Genomic DNA, 18,512 nt, shown 5'->3' on the forward strand with positions numbered 1-18,512 from the left:
AACCTAACTTTTTCTCATTCTTTCTTGATAATGCCAGAGAGCCACACTCCCTTGCTAGGAAGGGACATTATAACTGAATTAGAGACTATAGCATTACTAGCCTGAGGACAGATGAACAATTGTGTGGAGTTTTAGAATTAAGGTATATTGTAGGCTGTGGATACCAGGGTTCCGGAAAATATCTCGCCCGCTATATCAATTAGAGGACTCAATCCCACCTACTCTCCTAAGGAAATGAACTGGGGTCTGACACATGGACACTGTCTTCAGCCCTCAGGATAGTTACAAACAGAGCAGGGTAATTATTATTACCTAGCTCACAGAGCTAGATGATCATTAAGCACTACATCCAGCCTTTCATTTAGGGAGGGATAAAACTTATCAAATGGCCCAAAGGATGTTTACTGGGAAAATTTTGTTAATTTTCAACAAGAAGTTTGTTAATGTTCAATAAGAAGTATCAGCCTGTGAAGTTTGTGTTAGAAACAATCCTCTCAACCACAAACTTGCTCTCCTAGGTAATCAAGGAATTGGAACCTATCCAGAGGAAGACTGACAATTAGATTTCACTCATATGCAAAGGTCAAAGGGGTTCCAACATCTGTTGGTATGAGTTGATATTTTTACTAATTGGGTACGGGTCTTCACCTGCAAAACAAAAAAGGCACAAAAAGTAATGAAAGCTCTGTTTTATAAAATAATACCCAGGTTTGTCTTACCTAAAAATTTGCAAAGTAATAATGGTAATCAACTGCGTTGGCTCTTTCTCTGGTATGACTCCTGGCCCTTGGAAATAAAGCAAACTGTCTGCTTACTCAGCAGAACTCTAAATGACACCTCACAAACATTAAATTGTTTAAATCAAAAAATTAAGTGAATTTAGGGAAAGACTCTTGGATAATTGAGCTCCATTGATTACTTACTGATCTTCCATCACCTGTGTTGTGAGAGATTCCCTCACATGTGTTGTTTCAATATAACCAATAATTCCCATAAAGTCTCACAACTGATAGATGACATTTGGGCACAACTGGACAAAGTCAGAGTCTCTCCTGGATTGTTTAACTGGTTTGGAAACTGAGGACAGTATCTTAAAGATGGCATCTTATTGGTCAATATAATCTTCTTGTCTTTCTCTTTGTGTCTGCCAATGTTTGTGCCACCTTATGCCTGCCAACCTTCCTGTGGAACCATCCTGTGGACCACTCGACCAACCCTTGGGTAGACTCTGACTACCATACCCCCACACAGTCCCTTGTCAGTTTGAAGAAGCCAGAGTGGTCATCGTCCCTGTTCCTGACAGCAGTCAGGGGCCCTATTCCAGAGGGAGGAATGAGTGGGGAAAGGGTTAACATTAGGCAGGGAGAGATAAGGGATCCTCAGGGAGGCAGGCTGCAGCTGCAAGTGGGAAGCTGAAGAAGCCATGGGATTTGGACAAAAAAACCAAAAAACAAAAAAACAAAAACAAAAACAAAAAACAAAAAGGATAAACGTATTCCAGACCTGCCTGGGCTAGGTGCCATGTGTGGAGTCTCACAAACTTTCTGATAATGTCCCAATAAAAAGTCAGAGACAGAAATCCTTGGCGGCTACCCAGTCGGAACCCTTCTCACTCTTGAGAACTTTATACTTTCCCTCAATAAACTCTATCACTTTACTCACTCTTTTTCAACCACGAGATGCATTCTTTGACTCCGTGAGACAAGGACCAGCATCTTTCCCACCCACTTGGGAGAGGAGGTTCCTGTGCTGTCTCTGCCTTCACACCATGTGTAGATCATCCTGCCTTCTGCTTCCAGGAGCTTTGCTGCAGGTTTTCTAAAGAAGTAAACAGAGACACTCAACTTCTCTTATCAACCTTGCTTTTGTCAAAGCTCATTGCTTTCTATGAAGTTAGTTCCACAAATAACCAGTTTCTCACAATCTCAACTCTAGAATCCTTAATTAGTATAATTTTTAATTCTGCTCTTTCTGGGATGGCTCAAATGGAAAGTCCCACTTGGTAACAAAGAAGTAAATAAAATGTCTTCTCTTAGTACTTTCCATGAGGGGTTCTAGGAGACAGGAGCTGGTTACATGAGTGGTGTACATACAAGGGCAGCTGTGTATTAGGCTAGAAAGTAAAAGACAGGAGGGGATTGCATTGTGGAGGCTGTTTCTCTTTTTCTTTTTTCTTTTTTCTTTTCTCTTCTTTCAAACCACTACTAATTATAGATTTATAGGGGCTCCAAAGCAGCCCACCATCTTTGCCATAAACTTCCCAGAATGAAAACTCATTGAGGTTCTCTTGAAAGGGGATGAAAAGTAAATATCGGGTTAGGTACAAACACACAAAGCAGGGCCAGGGAAAGAAGGCAGCTAGTTCTTTATAGCTGGATGAAGTCCTTCAGCATTTGTGTACACACAAACACACGTGCTTGCATGCATGAACATACTCATGCACATATCATACCCAAATATTCTAACAAATATGGTCATGTTTATAGACCTATCCCAGTCCTTGGTGAATATTTCCACTCAAATTCAATATCATATGTCCATATAAGCAGCATACACGACTTTCAATGTGGTGCTTTATGAGTATAATACACCCAACCTCTCCCCTTTTCCAACTCTTGACTACAGGATGGGGCACACTAAAGGTGAATGAGAGAATGTGTGACTATAAGCTTGCATGTGACATGAAGTGTCTCTCTAACTACAGGCCACAAAGAAAATAGAAATTGCTTTTTCATCATTCACTGTTTGGAACTATCCACTGTCTTTCAATTATCTCTATGCCATCAAGTTTCAGTGATCACGTATCTCTTTTTGAGCTGCTACTCAGTGCAGAGTATAGCTCAGGGACTAGTGGTATGAGGTTTCCTCCAACTTGGTGTAAATCCTAGTTACACTACTCACTTTCCAGAAATTGCTTCATTGCACTTTGCATTTCTCTCAGCGTTAAACTTTAAAAAAAAAAAAATGAGCATAATGGGACTCAACTCATTTAACTTTTGTATTAAATAGGTGATTATGTAAAGTGTTTAGAACAAAGTATAGGGCATAGTAGTCAGGAAATGATAGCCATATTTTCATCATCACGTTGTGGGTATTGGATATGTAAAGAAGTAATACATAAAAGAGATTTTCTTTTCCCTGTGAGGTTTTTAAATCTCATCAATGAGACAAGATAAACACATGGGGAAGAGCATATGAAAACCTAATACTTTTATTTGAGCCATAACATGTAACTTATTATCCAAAATCCAAGCTCTGTTTTATAATTTTTAGCAGATTTCAATGCTCTAATAAGATTGCTTTTTTTTTCTTCTTTTATTATTCCCATGCTATACCACCTTACATAAACTACACAGTTACACCAGTCTTTCATTTAAGAAGTTGACTGGAGGGACACCTGAGTGGCTCAGTCGGTTGAGCGTCCAACTTCGGCTGAGGTCATGATCTCACAGTCTATGTGTTTGAGCCCCACGTCAGGCTCTGTGCTGACACCTCAGAGCCTGGAGACTATTTCAGATTCTGTGTCTTCCCCTCTCTCTCTGCCCCTGCCCTGCTCATGCTCTGTCTCTCTTGATCTCAAAAATAAATAAAACATAAACAAAATTTTTAAAAAAGTTGACTGGAGAATTCTTGGGATAAAAAGATTTTGAGAATTCATTTTTCACACTTCCCTATTTCTGGGAAGGAGATCGAGACATCCCAAACCCAAGTGAGACAGCCATGTGCATGGCCAGAGAGCCTACTCCCTCCCATCTTCCCTGGTCACCCTGTAATCTCAGAAATTCTTCCTTATGTCCAATGTCAATCTGTTTTCCTTAAAATATTGGCCTCTCTTTATAACTGATTCTGATTGGGAATGAGGTACACAAACTCTCAAAAGCTTAAGACAATTCTGAAATGCACACCTGGGAACATTGTTGCATTGCCTATTGGTCTGGGTCTATGTAATTATAGCTCTCATATAGTTTGTTATTAACTGGTTAAAAATCATCGAAATATCCCTTAAAATCTTTAATTTAGTCCCTACCAGAGCATAACCCCTCATGGAGTCATTCATTGGTACTCTCTTAAAGTTTTAATAGAAGAAAGCACACTAATTACCAGGATAGTTAAGAACTTCTATTTCAATCCTCCAACCTCCATGGCCTCCTCAATTATAGTCATTAAGTTATCACTCATTTGATGAAGGCACAGTACAACCCTGAGGCGGATCATGACTACTATGATCTCCCCAGTCCTTTTCAGGCCATCATATGAAGTAGGGGAAACAGAATTGGCAGTGGTCCTGACCCACCAATTCTTGCCCCAGAGGAGCTCTGAGGGCCAGGCAGACTCCAGCATGGACACAGCAGGCATTTTCTCAAAGTGGGCAGAGTGCCAAACACTGGCACAATGATTAGTGTGGAAGGCCTGGGGACAGGAGGGCAGCCAAGGCCTGCACTTTTCCTTCTTCCCCAAATTCAATTTTCTCAGTCTAGGTCCCTCCTCTTGTACTCCCAATTCCAAAGTTTTCAGACTTTCCATAGTGCTCATCTGAGACCAGACATCTGTCATCAATCATCTAAGGCCAGTGCTTCTCAAACCTGAAAGAGCATAGACATCATCTGGGAGCCTGTTAAAAATGCAGATTCTGATTCAGTAGGTCTGGGTTAGGCCTGAGATTCTGCATTTATAACAAGCTCCCAGGTGACACACACATTATTCGTCCATGGACCATATTTTGAAGACCAGGATCTACATGACTGTAGCAGTTGCTACAACTATCTTCCACAAAGAGTTTATCTGTCCACATCTGTCTGTCTTTTGTCCTCCAGATGGCAATGAGAATCATGCCTGATCCCTTCCTGATTAATCTCACTCCATGACACAATACACAGTGTAAACCTGGCTCATAAATTCCCCTCAAGTGTGGAAACACACATCCCTCACAAGAGTCTTATTCTTTCATGTCTTAAAGGTCCGTGTAGCTCAGAATACTGTCCCATTTATTTTATAACTTACTTATCCCTGTTTCCCAAATTCCTCCATGTGCATCCTCTTGACCAATACATCTTTTTCAGTTTCTACTTGTACTTTCCCTTCCAAAGTAATGATGCATGCCTCACTACCTATCTAATCACTAATGCCTCTTATTTCAGTTTGTTCTTCTCCCCAGTTTGGGGTGTACAATCTCTCTCCCCAAAGCATCTTAGATTCTCTCATGAGATTTTTGCACCAGTCTCTCAAAAAAATATCTAAAGTGGGGCGCCTGGGTGGCGCAGTCGGTTAAGCGTCCGACTTCAGCCAGGTCACGATCTCGCGGTCCGTGAGTTCGAGCCCCGCGTCAGGCTCTGGGCTGATGGCTCAGAGCCTGGAGCCTGTTTCCGATTCTGTGTCTCCCTCTCTCTCTGCCCCTCCCCCGTTCATGCTCTGTCTCTCTCTGTCCCAAAAATAAATAAACGTTGAAAAAAAAATTAAAAAAAAAATTTCTAAAGCATTTAGTAAGTATATGGGTAATCCTGCCTCTAGCAGGCAGTCATCTACTCCCTGTTGGGAAGATGAGAAATTCTACAAGTAAGAAAGTAGCTTTCTATCCCTCCTGACCAGAGCAGGCCCCATACATAAATACAATAGAAAGCCACTGGCCCTTCTATGCCAACTGTAAAACTGCTTCAAGAAAGATGCCTTTTGTGCCCATGGCAGAACCAGTCTCATCTTCAGGGAGTCCTTGGAGTCAGGTAGAACTGGCTGAGACTTCTATTAGTTTTACATCCCCTCCCCACATCCCATGGGAATGAATGGAGCAGGAACGGGCAGAGTTATGTCAAGCATTCTCCTGTCCCAGGGCTGTATTTTCTCTGTTCCTCTTTGAATCAACAATCTTGTTCTTCACTATTGGGTCTACAGGAAGGGAAAAACCTACTCCTTACCCTGAGCAAGATTCTACTCTGATGGAACAGACAGGACAGTCATGAGAACTCAGACATAGTCACACAAAGGCAAAAGTAGACATGCCTGGGTACAGTTCTAGATGCTGGGTACAGATCTAGATACTGTTTTAAAGTTCAGCATGGAGAGAAATACTTTAAGGAAGTCTTTCTGAAGATAGTTAAAGGAGTAGCACAGTGCTAGCCTGAAAGGAAGGAGAGTTTTCTGTACCAAGGAAATGTGTAAGACTCGATTCAATTTAACATGAATTTATTAATGCTGCTTATGTGCCTGGTCCCAGCTGGATGCTCTGGGGGTGTGAACAAGAAACACTCCTTACCTGTCATCTAAAATCAGGAACAATATACAGAAAACAAAGATACACAGATACCTGTGGTATTTCTTTTTTTTTTTTTTAATTTCAGCGTTATTGATTTATAACTGATATAAAAAATTGTTAGGTATTTAACATGTACATTGTGGTGGTGATTTGATAACATAAACATTATGCAATTATTCACTATGATTTATCCATTGTGAAAGGATTATTGATGGTATTTTAATCTGATTATTTCATTAAATGAAGGTAAGTGTTCAAAGGGTGCCTTGGTTTCTCTCACTTCATCTTTATATGTGGAGGGGCTTCAGCTGGAGCTTTGGTTTTCTGTGCGTGGTCCCTGGACCAGCAGTATCAACAACATCTGGGAACTCCTTAGAAGTACAAGTTCTGGGTCCCACCTAGACCTACTGAATTCCAAAAGCTGGAGGCTGGGCCCAGCAATCTGTGTTTCCACAAGCCCTCCAAGTGAGGTGACACCCACTGAAGTTTGAGCACCACTAAGCAAAGGACTATTCCTTGCCTTTCTCCACCCCCTTCACTGTGACTTTAGTGAGTTAAAGAGACAGCACTGAGCATTCCCAGCTCAGTCCCTTTCACTTTTTTTCTTGGGTTTCTTCTTTTATCCAAAACCAAATTAGCCACAGGACACATGATATATCTAATAAGGGGTTAATATCTAAAATATATAAAGAACTTACACAACTCAAAACCAAAAGGCCAAATAATCCATTAAAAAGTAGACAGAGAACCTAAATAAATATTTTCCAAAGAAGAGATACTAGATGACAAACAGACACATGAAAATGCTCAGCATCACAAATCATCAGGGAGTATAAATTAGAACTACAATGAGATATCACTTTACACCTGTCAGAATGGTTAAAATAAAAATAAACAAGAAATAACATGTGTTAGTGTGGATGTGGAGAAAAAGGAACCCTCATGTACTGTTGGTGGGAATGTAAATTGTTGCTGTCATTATAGAAGTCAGTATGGAAATTCCTCAGAAAATTAAATGTAGAACTACCATATGATCCAGTATTTCTGCTATTGGATATTTACCCAAAGAAAACAAACACACTTTTTTCTAGTTTCTTGTAATAATAACTTGTTTAAAGTCAGTATGCAGTACAGACACAATTAAAAAGTACACAAGTAAAAAAAAGAAAAAAAATAGGAGGAGAAGACACATTCTTCACAATACACACAGAGCTCTTTCCCCTACCACCATTCCATGGAGGTCCAGCTTTCCATGTGCTCAAGAGTACTCTCCATATTATGCAGGGGGACCTGACTGCACTCACATGTGATGATGCCAAGCCAAATCTGTACTGGCATTAATGAGTTCAAGGTGTACACTTCTGACCTTAATTGAAGTGGGATTAATTGACCAGGCTGTGCTGGATCCCATAGCTGAAGTAGATAGCAAACCCAATCAGCATCCAGACACCAAACAGGGCCCAGGTGTTAGCTGTCATCTGCATCATAAGGCAAACATTCACAAAGATGGTCAGTAGTGGGAGGAGAGGCAGAGCAGGGACCTTAAAGTGAAGGCGACTGGAGTTCTGTGGCTGTCTCCAGATAACCCCAGTGATCCCAATGATGAGCACCAGGAGCACCACAACCACTGAAATCCACACTGGGTCTCCAGAAAGCAGAACTGGCCACTGGGCCAGCACCAGGCAAAGAAGAGTGAGCAGCAGAACAAGCAGTGAGGAGCAAACATAGACAACCTGGCCAGAGAGTGGAGTGGGGGTGGAGCTGCCTGGAAAAAGTAGTGCCTGTAGAGTCAGCTTCTCTGCTGCAGGTCCATTCTCCTCCTGTACCTCTGCTTCATTTCCTCCAGTCCTCCTCTGAGGCTGATACCTGATGATGAGAACACAAGTAGCCAGCAAAGAGTAAGCTAGCAGGGCCCCAACTGACATGAGGTCCACAAGATCAGTGAGTCTAAAGAAGAAGGCCATGATGGCTGCAATAATGCTCAAGATCACAGTGGCCACGATGGGGGTGTCTGTGCCAGTTTGGATCCTGGCAAGGACAGGGAACAGGAGCCCATCCTGTGTCATCATGTATATAAGATTACGTATGGGGAACATAAAGCCAAAGATGCTGATGGAAAGACTACAGAGGAATCCAAAAGTTACAACATAGCAGGCATGGGCCCAGCCAACATGGAGAAATGCCTCAGGCAAGGTGCTCCCAGGTTGGAGCTGGTAGTAAGGCACCATAAGTGTAAGTGCTGAAGAGACACCAAAATACATCAAAAAGCAGATGAACAGTGAAATAACAATGCCCATGGGGACAGAATACTGGGGATTTCGGGCTTCTTCGACTCTGGTAACAATAATAGTGAAACCTATAAATGCATAGAAACAGGTAGCTGCTCCACGGAGAATCCCCTTGAAGCCAAAAGGCACAAATCCTCCAGAGCCCAGAGGGCCTAAGCTTGAGGTGTCATTGAGTCCAGCCTTTACGTAGTCCTCTTCTGTGAGCTTCCAGTTGTGCAAGTCCCCCTTAATGAAGCCAGCAATGATGACAAAACTGAGGGTCAAAAGTTTCACCAATATGACCACTTTGGAAACCAGGAAAATCCAACTACTCCTCAGAATCAACAATTCCATGAGCAGCAACACAAGGCCCACAACAATGAATCCTAGAATTTCTCCAAGGACCTGGGGAACATTAGGTGAGATGCTCTCATGCAGGGTCTGAGATATCTGGTTCCCAAGCAGATTGTCGAAAGCTAAGGTCCAAGCCCGGGCCACAGTGGCTGTATGAGCAACAAAGAAGATGATGAGGTTCCAGCCAGTGATGAAAGCCCAGAGTTCACCTAGAGTGACGTAGCTGTAGAGATATGAAGAGCCAGAATAGGAAACCTGGACACCAAACTCTGCATAGCACAGCCCAGACAACACAGAAGATAGGCCGGCCACCAACAAGCAGATCACGATGGATGGTCCTGCTTTATCTCTAGCCACCTCACCAGCCAGGATATATATACCTACACCCACTGTGCAGCTCACACCCAGGGCCACTAAATCTAGGGTGGTCAGTCTTCTGTCAGGGCCCATATCGGCCGCATATTCCTCCAGCATATGTCTGCGTACCAGCTTTTGACCAAATCTGCGAAGTGCCAGACACAGCATTCTAGCTGGAATTGAAGAGGATTCTGGGATCAGAGAGCTGCAGCAAGTTCAGGTGCCATGAGTCTGGAATCAGGTTTGGTGAGGCTGAGTTAAACTGAGTTGGGTTGGGGCTGCCAGGTTCCATTGCTCAGGCTTCACAGTTACTGCTTCATATTTTTTCTTCTATGTGCTATCCCTCCTTAAAGCCTAGAAAAACAATAAATATTTACTGAACAAAGGTGTTCAACCAACCGACCAAAGCTCAGAAATCCCATGTCACTTGTTGCAGCACAAATATCACAGAAACTGACACAAAAGACATCATAGAAAAATCAACCCTGCTTTCTCCTCCCAGAAAAAAGGGTTGAATACCTCCCAACATTCTCCCTTTTTACACACCACATGATATATTCCCATTTGGGTTCCCCTAACTGATGTAGCTTCATGTACTAATTAAGCTGTAAGACACAAGAAGGAATGCATATAATGTGCAATAATCCACACGTGGGATGTTTGCATGGTGCTTGAGTTCGAGTTATAACACATTAATTATAGACTAGTGGACTTTGTTGCAATTACAGAACCATTTTTAAAAATATCATCTGAATTTAAAATACAAATTTGGCCTCCTGGTCTTTAAACTCTTAGCCCCGAAATCAGCTAGCAAGTTTGGATGTCACTTTGGTTCCCTTTCTCCTCATTCTGCATCAACTGTTTAGTTGTACTGATGGCAAAGAAAGTACAGTCCAACCCTTCCCTTTATACACTGAGGCCCGCAGGACACTGCAAAAAGGGAGGAAGAGGGAGAAAGAGGCAAGGCCTTCATAACTACCTGCAAGAAGAAGAAGAACAGGCTGTCTGATAAGAAAACACTGGAGAAATAGGTGCAGCATTCAATCAAAGGTCCATTACTAAGAAGGGAGAAGAGCCAGAAGAGCCTTTGTGTGTGTGTGTGTGTGTGTGTGTGTGTGTGTGTGTGTGTGTGTGCGTGCATGCATTCTGACCTTAAATAAACTTTACCCATAGCAACCAGGCAAAAGTTCACTACGGTTGTATGTCTACAATTGTGAAAGTGTGATGTGTAGAGAGGAAAGAAGTAGCTCACAATCAAAACAATTCCTTCTGTCTCCTCCTCTCTGACTTCTAGGAGAGAAGATGAACTCACTTCTGCAGACAGTCTCCTCACTGGCTACCCTGTGCTCAATAAACACCCTGTACCATCTGTGATGTCAGCTTCCAGGAGCCTGGAGACCGGGAGAGCAGCAAGCTGCCCTGCTTTATGAGCTTGTATTAAAATACTCACTTGGAACTCCATACTAATTTTTCACAAAGAGTTATTTTTAACTCATTCATACCATGGTCTGAATATAACAAATATACATTCTTAATGAATGAACCCTGCATGTGGTTCTTCTTTTCCCCTACTCCCTTGCTGCTGTTCAAATGATCAGCTCCACAAGGAAAACAAAGCTTTGGATGAACAATTGACAACAATGCCCTGAAAAAGGCTCTGGAGAACAGAGGGAAAAAAGTCACATAGCCCACGCTCTCCTCCATATTCGGGCTTTAGTTTTGAAAGAATTTTAAGAAATGTCAGAGGCTTCTAAAGAGAGAAAGGTCAAGTTAAAATTGAAAAGTCTTCTCTGTAGATGATCAAAAGGAACCCTTGGGTTACAGTTCAGACCTTCTGTTTACAAATCCATCTAGACTCCTTATTTGCCACCCACCAGTTCCAATGTTATGATTTACTAACCAGCATGCAAGATAGATAAGGAGAATAACTTCTTAACTGATGGAATATTTTCTGCTCTATGAATGTAATTGATGTACCAATCCCCCGCCCCCACCAACGCCAGGCTTCAGACCCTTCACTGATACCCCATTGCCCTTCCTTCCTTCCTAGTCCTTCCTTCCCTTCATCATCTGACCCGTGATTATTTCTCTAGCCTTATTCCTTGGTGCTAAATACTTGTGGGGCCTAGGGTTACTGAGTTAGACCACACATTGAAAATGCAAGGCTCAAATACAACAACAACAACAACAATCACAACTACAACAACAACAATGACAATAGTATCTTTACCTGCAGATGTCTCATCTTATTTCTGGAAGAGGTAGTGATGGGTACTACAGTGGTGTGAGCAATAAACATTATGTCAGAAATTTTGGATTTGAGCCCTGGTTCTTCCGCTTGACTACATAAACTAGGGTAATTTGCTTAATCTCTCTAAGCCTCAGTTTCTGCATCTACAAGGAAACTTACTTGACTTCTCTTACTGAACCAATGTGAGAATTGGATGAGAAGATACAAACTATCACACACTCCTGGTGGGAGTGTAACTGGGGTCACCATTCTGAATCACAGTCTTAGTGGAATTAAGAATGCACACACCCTCTCACCCCACAATCCCTCTACAAGGTGAACACTCCAAGGAAACTCCTGAATTCATAAGGAGGTCCTTATGAGCATATTCGTCACAGGATTATTTGTGGTAGCAGGAAGTTGGAAGCTATGCCAGAGTCTTTTACTAGAGGGATATAGAAGTAAAATGTGTCATATATGCACAATTAAATACTGCACAGCATTCAGAATAATAAAGTAGATTTACAGGAAGCCACATGGGTAGATCTAAGAAACAATGTTAAGTGGGAAAAGTAAAAGAACGATGAAGTGTATAGCACAATGCCATTTATGTTCATTTTAAAACCTGCCAAAATGAGTATATTTGTCAAGGATATACATATATCTATTAAGAATGTTATATCATTTGCTCAAAACATTCCACTGATTTCCTTTTTATTCAGGATTTGAGCCAAAGTCTGCATTTACAATGGCCTACAAAGTACCACAGTATTTATCACTGACCCAGCTACCTCTCAGCCTCTGTTTCTTTCTCTTCCCACTCATTTTTCTGTAGTCACTGGCCTCCTAACCATTCTGGTCTCCTAACCCTGCCTCAGAGGAAACCTAATGAGGCTGTTAAATAATTATTTTCAAGTTCTCAGAGTTTCAGAGAAATGGAATTTAAATGAAGCATCTCCAGGGATTATATCAATCCCTCTGTATCCAAGCACAGCTCCTTCCTGTTCCCAAAGTATATAAATTCTCTCAGCCTTCTTCAATATCAAGACAATGAAAACTCTGGAGCCAATCAAGCCAGTGGCACCCCAACAAGTATAAAGTTTTTTGGATAGTTGAGCTTCCCCAGAGTTTCCAAACTTCTAACTCAGCAGACCTGGAATGAAGTAGGGGGCAGTCAGGAATACAAGTGTAGGAGCTCTGAGTTCAGAGTGGGAGCTTTAAATAATAGTGAGTGTGGTGCATGTGTACACCAACACTTCCACAGTGGAAACAGGTCAGAATACATATGAAAAGGTAAACAGGACAAAACTACTATGACACTGGGTCTGAGTCTCATATCCAAAGGTAGAAGAAATTAGTTAACAAATCCGAATGAAAAATGGAATCTTCCCATTTTCCCTTTCTGTTTGTGCCTTCTCTAGAAGTTTGTGTTCAATCATAGTCCTTCTTTTATTCATTCAACAAATATACTGATCCCATTTATTGAGCAATGCACATAAAGCGAAGGAAAACACAAATATCCCTCCATTCATGTTGCATATATCTTGCAATAGGAAGCAAACAATAAACAAATAAGTAATATGAATATAAATTGTGTTGGATTTGCAATCAGTGCTATAGAGAAAAGGGAAGCAAGAAAAGGTTAGGATGTACTCAGAGGGGGTGTTGTGATTATAAAATGGGGATCCAAGACAGCTTCACCTTCACACTGTTGTGCAACCATCATCACCATCAGGTCTAGAACTCGTTCAACTTCCTCAGGTCAAACTCTGCACCCATTTAACAGTAACTCCCCATTCTCCCCTCTGAGCAGACCCTGCACACCACCATTCTACTTTTTGTCTCTATAAACTTGACTAGGCTAGGTACCTCATATAAGTGGAATTGTACTATACTGTCCTTTTGTTTCCTGGGTTGCCTTTAAGCCTTCAAACATATATAATTAAAATGGAACTAGGATATAGGAGAAGGCTGCTCTTCCTCCTCTCCTCAAGTAGCAAAGTGACAGTGAAAGTCTTAAATATTCATTCATTAAATAAATATTAAGCACCTTCTATTTTTTTTAAGAGTTTTGAGAGAGAAGGAGAGAGAGAGAGAGAGAGAGAGAGAGAGAGAGAGAGAGAACACAAGAGCAAGCTCATGAGAGTGAGTGGGGGAGGGCAGAGAGAATCCCAAGCAGGCTCCATGCTGTTAGCACAGAGCCTGAGGCAGGGCTCAAACTCATAAACCATGAGTTCATGACCTGAGTCAAAACCAAGAGTTGATGCTTACCTGACTGAGTGACCCAGACACTGCTCCAAACACCTTCTAAAAGCCAGTCCTAGTGCTTGGTGCTACAAAAAAACAATGGTGAGGAAAAAGACATGTTTTCCCTTCTTACATGGCACTCATTGTCTTTCACAATGTTCTTATGTCATATTCCTGCCCAAAATGTGTAACCTGAATCTAATGATAAAAGTGATCAGTCTATAGGGGCACCTGGGTGTCTCAATTAGTTAAGCATCCCACTTTTGATTTTGACTCAGGTCATTGCCTCATGATTTGTGACATTGAGCCCTACGTCAGGCTCTGCTGCTTATAGCGGGGAGCCTGCTTGGGATTCTATCTCCCCCCTCTCTCTGCCCCTCCCCCACTCATCCTCTCCCTCTCTCTCTCTGTCTGTCAATAAATAAAAAATATAAAAAAAAGATCAGTCTACAGAACAACTTTCTACAGGAAGTTGACTTTCTAGAAAATAAATGACCTGTGCTGTTTAAAACTGTCAATGTCAGGAATGACAGTCTGAGGAACTGTTGCAGATTAAAGGAGACTAAAGAGACATGACAATGAAATGCAATGTAGATCACTAGACTGCATATGGATCAGGGAGAAACATTTTAGTATAAAAAATTGGACAATTAGTAAATGTTGAATATGGATCATATTTCATACACACACACATACATTGGACAGAGCAAGCAAATGTGGGAAAATATTAATAATTGCTCAAATTTTGTGAAAGCTAAAAGAGTGTTAATTGTACTATCCTTGCAATTTTCTGTAGGTTGTATATTTTTCCAACTAAAAAATGTAGGAGGAAAAGTAGAGTGTTCCACTAATAAATGTTATGGATTCTCCTTCCCTGAGTGCCCTTTATAAACAAGCTTGCCATCACTTTTGGCTGGAACAAAACCCCACCGAGAATGACCTAGAACCAGATCAGGAACTTTAGATTAGAAGAGTGGGTGCAGGTAAAATTATTTATCTTTGATTTACACCAAAATTGTCAACAAGCAAAAATACCTGAAAAGAAACACAACCTTGGCTCATGTTAATACGGTTATAAAAATTCCATACTCTTATTATCATTTTGTGGGATCACTAGTAAACCAAGGCCATAGAATTCAACCATAGAGGCATTTGGGAACATGTGCAGAAGCTGAAGGCAGAGAAAAAATTGTATCTGGCAAATAGGGGTATGAGGTATATGCAAGACCTAGGGATACATAAAGAGTGTGGTGAAGGAGAACAAGATTTGTTAAGCTAAAAGTAATGTACATGTTATTTCATTTAACCCCCATAACAGTCCAATAAAAAAGAGATTTGTTAAGCTAAAGGTAATGTACATGTTATTTCATTTAACCCCCATAACAGTCCAATAAAAAAGTATTATTATTCCACTTTACTGACTGAGAGGGTAGACAACTGTCCCAAGCTCATTTAGCCAGTACAAAGAAAAGCTGGAATTTAAAATTGGGTTTTTGTTACTTCAGAAACCATGTTCTTTCTACTGCAGCACCCTACCTCCACAAAGAGTGAAGACTGTACAGCATAGCTATCCAAGCAGTATTTGAGCCGGTTCTTTTATTTGTGCCAAGGTCACCTTCTGCTAATGTCCTCCCTTTCCTCCCAAATATATACTGATGGGCCAGAAATGGAGGTACCGAGATCATTAAATCTGAAAGTGATATGTAGCCAGGTCTTGCTAAAATCCAAACCTAATATAGGGCCAAAATGTCTCCAGACTATCTTTTTAGCTGCCAAGAAAGATTCCAACGCATCACCATAGCTATTTCAATAGTTCCCAGATATGATTTTACAGCTAATTATAATTTCTGCTCACAACATTAACCCATCTCCTTTTGCTTGTCTTTTAGTAGAAATATAGGATAGTAGATTTCTAGATGCCAAATATAAAAGTCCCCTTCTGAGACTCCTTTCATCATTCCATTCCAAATATTTTTCTAGTCACTACCTCATTCTTTTTTTTTATTTTTTTAAGTTTATTAATTTATTTTGAGAGAAAGAGAGAGAAAGAGAGAGCAAGAGAATCCCAAGAAGGCTACTCAAGGTTGATACAGAGTCCAATGCAGGACTTGAACTCACAAACCATGAGATCATAATTACAGCCAAAACAAGACTCAGATGCTTAACCCACTGAACCACCCAGGCACCCCAGTCACTACCTAATTCTTGAGAAAAAGAACTATCTTCAGTGCAGGTACGGTGTGCTAAAGAAGAAAATGAAACCTTGATTCTCATTGTGTAAAGGAAGATGGGGATGGGGAGCAGACATTTTCTAAAATGGTAGCCTAAAGGCAGGAAGATGGTTGCAATTTCCCTGACAACATAAAAATCTCCAGTTTGGGCTTCCCAAACCTCAGTCTCACTCTAGGTTTCCAAATGCTGCTGGTACACACTGCCACAGAACATCTGCCACAAATGATGACAGCCCCGACTGGAACAGATGAGGGTAGGAAGGCAGATGGTGCCAGTTTAAGCAGGATGGTTTAACAAAACATCTTTTTAAGCTTCCTAGTTCACTTGGCCATTTGCTCCCCAGACTTGGCTTCCAATCATGAGCAGATTGAGAATGTTCACCAGAGAATGGCAAAACCCAGAAGAACCAGTACCATAAAAATGTCAGCTCACTATTCAATCCAAAATGTGGTTAATCCTTTCCAGAGCTAAAATGGCATAGAGATGCTGATAAAAGGATTTCAGCTATGTCAGAGTGATCATTCCGGCTTGATTGTGGTTGAAAACTAGAGACTGCCCTAGTATTATATATATATTATATATGGGCATGAGTGTTCCCCATTGTTACCCATATCTGTGAGCAGCTCAGAGCTCATGGCACCTAGAATATTGTTAGTATTTATTAATCATCCATGGAAATAAGAAAAAAGACCACTGCATATCAGGCATTACTACACACCTCTGTCTATTTTTGGATCTCCTCATTATTTTTTTAAACTTATAAATGAATATGGACTTGAAATAAGGAGTAGTAGACATTCTGAACATGCTATTAGTATGGGAAGATCAACACAGAAGATAAAGGATTGCCTTTCTATTTTAGTTTAAGAAGGAAGAAAACCCCAAATATGTCTGGAAACAAGAGGATTGACAAAGCATCTAAGGATCCTGACTTCTTTATTCAGGGAAATTCCATAAAAAATTGGAAGTGAGAAATTCCAGCTGAACTCATTGGTTTCATATATTTGGGGATCACAAACTTAGCCCTCAATTCAATTCAGTTGACATGAAGTCACAAGGTGCACTTAGCACCTTGTCCACACTAGACCTCGATCTAGTAGGTTTTTATGCTTTGCAAATAGTGTACATCCAGGGCCAGCCTCCTGCCATACTCCCTGGTCCACCCTCCTTGTCCATATTGGTAACTTGAATAACGAGATCCTCTCAGCTCTCACTCACATTCACCCAGCAGCCATCATAAAATATTGCCCTTGAAGCAGAATAAAGCCCCAAATCACCTTCTTACTGACCACTGCATTGCACCAGATTACTGAAGTATGAGTGCTCTCTACCCTCTTTATGGAAAGTGACACTTTCCTCATGTCTTAAAAAGACACACACACACACACACACATGACACATACTCTCACTCTCTCTCCAGATGTATAGTTTTCTATTCTCTATTAAGTCCAAACTTCTAAGATCGTACTTCTACGTCTTTCTTTTCACTGTTCTTCTATCACTTACTCCAATTAAACTTTTCTGTGGCTCCTGCTTCAACAGGACAATTCTTTCTTCATGCATGCACATCATGCTAGCATTAACATCAGCCCTCACACAGGCTGTCCCTCTGTGTCCAGAACACACTCTTTCCAAACCCTGTTCAACATGAGCTTCCTTCCAGAAGCTTCTCTTGGCAACCTACAGATAGGTATCTTATCTATCCAGTATGCTCTCCTTTCCCCCTGCTGTCCTCTCACTAATGTCCAGTGGCGTAACTCACTGGCCTAGAATTTTGCCCTTAGACAACACCCAGTTAAGGAATATGGTAGGAGTTGTAGATGGTAAGGTGGAGCACAGGGACAGAGTTTTTGGCTCATGATGCTTTCAGCTTGACTTTCCTTTCCCAGCTGATATCTGAGATACAAAGAGTTACTTGGCCACGGCCAAGGAAGTACCCCAGGCTCTATGGCCCAGTTTGGCGATGTCAGAGATCTGACACGAGAACTGAAGTCCAAGTAAAATATTAATAGGTGCAACCAAGATTTGAGCTTGAAGGCATGGAAGCTTTCGAATGGTCTGCTCATTAGATAAAGAGGAAACTCAGCCACCTCTTCTAACTCACCTACCTACCCTAACACTCCCAGCACTACATTTCTCAAATGACATCCCAGTCAGAAAAAGTATGAGTTTCAAGTCAGTGAAAACCCATCTTGATGCAGACTAAGACACTCCACACTAATTGTATGTAGACCAAATTCCTCGACCCAAATGTAGACTAAAATCTATTTAGATGTAGACCAAATAATCTTTGCTTCATTCCCACAATACCCATGGGGTCCCTGTTACATGCAGACACAACACTAGTATCAATGAATAATTATTTGGGTACACAATCAGATAGCCAGACCTTCTCTAAAGGCTGTATAGACTCTACATTCTCTAGTATCTTTCTGGGGTAGTTGTGAACAAGACACCCTTTCTTAGTCCCTGTGGGATAACTGCATTAAATGCAACATTAATCACTTATGTTTTCACTCATATAGGCTAGTTTCAGGCAGAATCCAGTTTTCAAAATTCTTTTTTTTATTTACCTATT

At 41.1% G+C, this 18,512-nt stretch overlaps 1 protein-coding gene across 3 annotated transcripts in view; it reads right to left on the reverse strand.

Annotated features, from left to right (window-relative positions):
- Positions 1-7,252: 7,252 nt before the first annotated feature.
- LOC123590749 (cationic amino acid transporter 3-like) overlaps positions 7,253-18,512 on the reverse strand; it is a 59,689-nt gene continuing 48,429 nt past the window's right edge. For all 3 annotated transcript variants that reach the window (XM_045464208.1, XM_045464207.1, XM_045464206.1), the window contains exon 2: positions 7,253-9,579. In XM_045464208.1, the coding sequence (XP_045320164.1) occupies positions 7,630-9,393 (1,764 nt within the window). In that variant the 5' untranslated portion in view covers positions 9,394-9,579 and the 3' untranslated portion in view covers positions 7,253-7,629. The remainder of the gene's footprint in view (positions 9,580-18,512) is intronic.

The sequence above is a fragment of the Leopardus geoffroyi genome, chromosome B4 (assembly GCF_018350155.1).
Source record: "Leopardus geoffroyi isolate Oge1 chromosome B4, O.geoffroyi_Oge1_pat1.0, whole genome shotgun sequence".
Lineage (NCBI taxonomy): Eukaryota > Metazoa > Chordata > Mammalia > Carnivora > Felidae > Leopardus > Leopardus geoffroyi.